Below are 6,118 nucleotides of genomic sequence, written 5' to 3'. Positions count from 1 at the left end.
AAAAAAAAAAAAATTCACGGTGGGCTGGAAACGATGGCAAGCCAGTCCTAAAACTAGCAGGTCAATGCATTATCCACTGGATCATGCTAGCCTAATATGATTTGTCCAGTTAGGTACATTTCTATATATCACAAAGGTTAGCATAGGTCCCACTATGACCATAACACAGAAATTTAACAAATTAATCTCTTACCACCATGACCTCCCCATGGTGTATAAAAACATACGTAGTTGGACGAATCTTATCTGCATTTTTAGCATAATTATATTGTTATTAGTATTTCAGTTCATCCTTGCACTGCATGGAGTGCTCAAATCCCTGGCAAGCCAGTCCTAAAACTAGCAGGCCAGTGTGCTAGTTATACCTTTATATCCCTTTGAAGAGTTTCACTATCAGAGCCCGGCCATGGGCCAGGCTCGTCTGGAGGCCTTCAAGAGGTAACTGGACAAGTATCTTCACCAGGTGCCAGATCAACCAGGCTGCGATGGATATGTGGGGTAGCGGGCCTCCTGAAGCAACAGCCTGGTTGACCAGGCAAGCCTGGCCTATGGCCGGGCTCCGGGAGTAATAAAACTCTTCAAAGGTATATAAAGGTATAGCTAGCATTATGATTCACGAAATCGTAATGACACGATTGCAAACAAACCATACCACGGGCGGGGATAGAACCCGCGTTCAGAGTCATAAAACTCTAGACCGATGCTCTAGCCACTAGGCCAGCTTGGATGAATCTTATTGTAGCCAGCTGGCCCAGTGGCTACTGTGTAGGTCTGGAATTTTATGACTCTGATCGTGGGTTCTATCCCCGCTCGTGGTATGGTTTGTATAGCTAGCACATTGGCCTGCTAGTTTTAGGACTAGCTTGCCAGGGGTTTGAGCACACTGTACAGTGCAAGGATGAACTGAAATACTAATAACACTGATATAATTAGTATGCTAAAAATACAGATTTCAATTTTATCTTGTGCACTGACTTGAACCATAGTCCATGCATATAGCAGGCGCAATGCTGTAACCACTCTTCCACAGAGCTTATAATAGGATGTTAGGTAACAGGACACACGTGCAACTAATGTGACATTGGGGCACCTTTTCTCTCTCCAGGAGCTTTGTCAGGCTGTTACAAAGGGTATACGTAAGTACCACATGAGGTGAGAGTAAGCATACTGACCCCATGGTACCTATATATACCCTCTGCCCTTTTATTGTTTATAATGGCTTGACACAGCTCCTGAACAGCAGAACATTGCCACACAGGTAAAAGAACACACTTGAAACCGAACATATTGTCGGTAATTCTACCTTTATTACTACAATAGGATGGTTTTAAAATTAGTTCTGTGACAAGGATTAAGTAGCACCAACTGTCTCGTCATCCCAGTCTCAAAAGCTTCCATGGTACATCTATTCTCAAAGCCACGTAGTCCATAAATTCAAGTCATATTAAACAAAGGTCTATGAATAAACAGAAGAATGACAGTTGTTCATTACAATTGGTCACAAGTTCAAGTATGTATATGGGTTTGAGGGAATGAAAACTAATGCACATTGAAAGCTGATGAGGCTGTGGGTTAAGAGAGCAGGATCATAGTTGATGCTGCTGAAACAATGTCGCAGAAGTGCTGGTTGTGAAATGTTATTTTAAGCTGTCGGAGCAGTTACAGGATTGGGTCTACTGTATGCATGTATTACCATTCAAGTTCCCTTCTGTTCTATTCATTCATTCAAGTCGTTCATGACAGAAAAGTGTGTGTAGGTTTAGTTTCTATTATTTTTATAATTTATTCAATTAATACATTCATAATTTTAATTAATATTTTCTAAAAACTGTCTTTAATATTTCATCATTTGTATGGATCAAATACAGTGTGACAATTGCAATAACTATAATAAATCTAAAAATATTACAATATATTACTCTAAGAGGAATGACTTGAAAAATTCCTCAGGCCCTACCTAGTCAAGACTGATTCAGACATTATGGATATGTTTTAACTCATTCCCATGAGCTTATTTCACCTCCATAGGAAACTGGCATCAGTTTATTCTTACAGCTTGGCTAATCAATGAAAAAAAAAAATTGCGATATGTATCCAGGGGAGCCCGTGGAAGACAGACGAACAGAGCTGTAGAAACACACTCCTTATAACCACACTATGATGTGATCTGTTACTGAATATAGTTTTTTTTTTACAAGGGAGGTATTGTCGATGCACTAGTAGCCTACATGCATACTGCTTATTGAATACTGTTTGGAGAAAGTGTCACTGCTCACTTCATACTCACTGAAGACTGCATGTGCTGTAAAAATATTTTCACTACAATGCAGGCTAAAGAATGCATTTCAGTAATTAGAATATAGCTTAAAACTTTGAAGTTCCATGAGTCTGACCCCATTTACACCTCACTTCTGATGTTCATAAAGACATCAGGCTGTTGTGCATGGTAAAGCCTGGGATCTAGGAAGAATTATGGACACTATTGTTGCTATGATGAGGGTGCATACCAAGACCCACCAGCACGTAGACTATCATATGATGATGTGGACTTTGTTGTATTTGCATGATAGAGGTGAAAACTGGAAGGTGTGTACAGTCCAGCTTGGTCGGAGAGTGGTGCAGAGTATGAAGAGTCTAGGGGCACTCCCGAGGACCCATAAGAATATACTTGTGGTTTAAGAGGCACAGGCTGGGCAGGCATACCACCACCATCACCTAGGTAGGTTCCTGTTGCTCCTCGCAGGTCGCTGCAATCACCAGCCATTTTTTCACGAGGTGAAACACTTGATGGTGGCGTCATGGCAGAATGATAATCAGGATAGCCAGATCCTGCAAGGCTACCTCCAGGATATGGAAAATCATGTCCCTTGCTGAACATTGTATCCTGATAACCCTCAGATCCTGGTGGGGTTGGGAGAGCTGAACCCATTTCTGAATAATAGGATCGCTGAACAGACGAGCGTATGACACTCTCACGGCTTGCATAGAGTTGTCTTAAAAGAGTAGAAGCTGGTAAAGATGATCCCTGCTGTCCACTCGTGCCCCCTACCCACTGAATAGTAGAGCGGTGCCCAGTATTACTTATGGCAGCTGATGTGCCTCCTGTCTTGAGCAGAGCATCAGTTGAGAAATCTGTTGTATCATCAGGTAAGTGTCTCGTCATGGCTGCTTCCAAGTCCCTTACAGCACCTTCATCACTGCGAGTTGGCGGTGCAACTGTAGCAGTAGGTGATGATTCTAAAGGTGTGGTGGTCATCATTGGTGTGGCTCTGGCATGAGGTGTGCCTGGAGTTGATACTGGTGGCTCAGAAACACGACCAGGGGATGGTGCTCCTTCACAACCACCTCCCGAGTCCTCTGTAACGTCAGCATTCCCCATCGGAGTCAACAGGCCGCCAGGGGCCTGCAACACAAGTTTTATCAGACAAAAGTTTTTAAAATAATGTTTAATTATATTGTGAATAATATATTTACTTAATTATTTTGTGTACACAAGCTATATTTCAGACTGAATAATTTGTGCACAATAAGAACTGTGAAAGATACTCCTAATATGTCACAAAAAAGTTAGTCTGTTAGTATATTAGTAATCACCAGGCATGGATTAGCAAGGATTAGTAATACAGTAAATATCTTACAAACTACAAAGCATATTAGATTAAGCTTAGAGATGCAACCAATTTTACCCTTGTAAACCACTTCCTAAGGCATTTTTTAACATTGCATATTTTCTATGTTGTATCTTCTGAAAATATATAAAGAATTTCCACACAAAAATGTCAGCCAGGCATAGTTTATTTTATTTTACCAAGATGTGTTACTAAACGATAATAGAACAATCAGAAGTGTATTAAAGAATAAATGCATTACACATTGTTGTTTATTTCTTGTTCTACCCTCCCCTTTTATTTTATAAGGGCTAAATCCATCTGTAGGTAGTAGGCTGGTAGAGAGCAACTACCCAGGGAAGTACTACCATCCTGCCAGGTGACTGAAACAGAAACCTGTAACCATTTTACATGATGGTAGGATTGCTGGTGTCTTTTTTTTGTCTCGATCACGCTGGATAACAGGAATATCTTGCTACTTCTACTTACACTTAGGTCACACTACACAGGCATGCATATATATACATACACACATCTAGGGTTTTTCTTCTTTTTCTTAATATCTCTTGCTCTTTTTTTTTTCTCTGTTGTCCATGGGGAATTGGAAAAGAATCTTTCCTCTGTAAGCCACGTGTGTCATATGAGGTGACTAAAATGCTGGGAGCAATGGGCTAGTAACCCCTTCTCCTGTACACAATTACTAAAAATGAGGAAAAAAATATAAAACTGGGATGCTTGAATGTAGTGCAGATAAGAAAGATGATTGCTGATGTTATGAATGAAAAGCAGTTGGATGTCCTGGCCCTAAGTGAAACAAAGCTGAAGGAGGTAGGAGAGTTTCAGTGGGGAGAAATAAATGGGATTAAGTCAGGAGTATCTGAGTGTTGGAGCTAAGGAAGGGGTAGCAATAATATTGAAGGACCGGTTATGGAAGCAGAAGAGGGAATATAAATGTGTAAATTCAAGGATTATATGGATTAAAATAAGAGTTGGATGTGAACAGTGGGTCATAATAAGTGTGTATGCACCTGGAGAAGAGGGGAATGTAGATGAGAGAGATGTTAAGCAAATGTATAGGAACCTTTGAACCAAGTGAGAGAGTAATTGTGGTAGGGGACCTAGATGCTAAAGGAGAAACATTTAGAGAGGGTGTGGTAGGCAAGTTTGGCATACCAGGTGTAAATGATAATGGGAGCCCTTTGATTGAACTTTGTATAGAAAGGGGTTTAGTTATAGGTAATATGTATTTTAAGAAAAAGATGATAAGTATACAAGATATGATGTAGGGCGTAATGACAGTAGTTTGTTGGGCTATGTTTTTTTTTTTTTTTTCAAGTCGGCTGTCTCCCACCGAGGCAGTGTGACCCAAAAAAGAAAGAAAATCCCCAAAAGGAAAATACTTTCATCATTCAACACTTTCACCACACTCACACATTATCACTGCTTTTGCAGAGGTGCTCAGAATACAACAGCTTAGAAGCATATACGTATAAAGATACACAACATATCCCTCCAAACTGCCAATATCCCAAACCCCTCCTTTAAAGTGCAGGCATTGTACTTCCCATTTCCAGGACTCAAGTCCGACTATATGAACATAACCGGTTTCCCTGAATCCCTTCACTAAATATTACCCTGCTCACACTCCAACAGATCGTCAGGTCCCAAGTATCATTCGCCTCCATTCACTCCTATCCTATGTATTGGTAGATAAAAGACTGTTGAGTACACTTCAGGATGTACATGTTTATAGAGGGGCCACAGATATATCAGATCACTTTCTAGTTGTAGCTACAGTGAAAGTAAAAGGTAGATGGGATACAAGGAAAATGGAAGCAGCAAGTACGAGAGAGGTGAAGGTGTATAAACTAAAAGAGGAGGCAGTTAGGGTAAGATATAAACAACTATTGGAGGATAGATGGGCTAGTGAGAGTATAGGCAAAGGGGGGTTGAAGATGTATGGGGTAGGTTTAAGAATATAGTGTTAGTGTTCAGCATAAGTTTGTGGTTACAGGAAAGTGGGTGCAGGAGGGAAGAAGAGCAATTGGTGGAATGATGTATAGAGAGTAGTAAGGGAGAAAAAGTTAGCATATGAGAGGTTAAGAGAGTTGTGAAGCAATGAGATGTTATCAACAAATTTTGTTGAAAATAAGAAAAAAAAAGTTTTGGAGCAAGATTAATAAATTGAGGAAGCCTAGGGAACAAATGGATTTGACAGTTAAAAAGAGGAGAGTTCGAGGTATCAGGGAGATGGAGGGAATATTTTGAGGAATTGTTAAATGTTGAAGATAGGAAAGCTGTGATTTCATGTATAGGACAAGGAGGAATAACATCTTGTAGGGGTGAGGAAGAGCCAGTTGTGAGTGTGGGCGAAGTTCGTGAAGCAGTGGGTAGAATGAAAGGGGGTAAGGCAGTTGGGATTGATGGGATGAAGATAGAAATGTTAAAAGCAGGTGGGGATATAGTTTTGGAGTGGTTGGTGCTATTATTTAATAAATGTATGGAAGAGG

The 6,118-nt window shown here is 40.4% G+C and overlaps 1 protein-coding gene across 4 annotated transcripts in view; it reads right to left on the bottom strand.

Annotated features, from left to right (window-relative positions):
- Positions 1-1,276: 1,276 nt before the first annotated feature.
- trh (PAS domain-containing protein trachealess) overlaps positions 1,277-6,118 on the bottom strand; it is a 119,184-nt gene continuing 114,342 nt past the window's right edge. For all 4 annotated transcript variants that reach the window (XM_070087623.1, XM_070087624.1, XM_070087625.1 and 1 more), the window contains one exon: positions 1,277-3,403. In XM_070087623.1, coding sequence (XP_069943724.1) covers positions 2,489-3,403 — 915 coding nt within the window. In that variant the 3' untranslated portion in view covers positions 1,277-2,488. The remainder of the gene's footprint in view (positions 3,404-6,118) is intronic.

Source organism: Cherax quadricarinatus, chromosome 22 (assembly GCF_038502225.1).
Source record: "Cherax quadricarinatus isolate ZL_2023a chromosome 22, ASM3850222v1, whole genome shotgun sequence".
In the NCBI taxonomy this organism is placed as follows: Eukaryota; Metazoa; Arthropoda; class Malacostraca; order Decapoda; family Parastacidae; genus Cherax; species Cherax quadricarinatus.
This window is presented reverse-complemented; position numbering and strand designations above follow the sequence as displayed.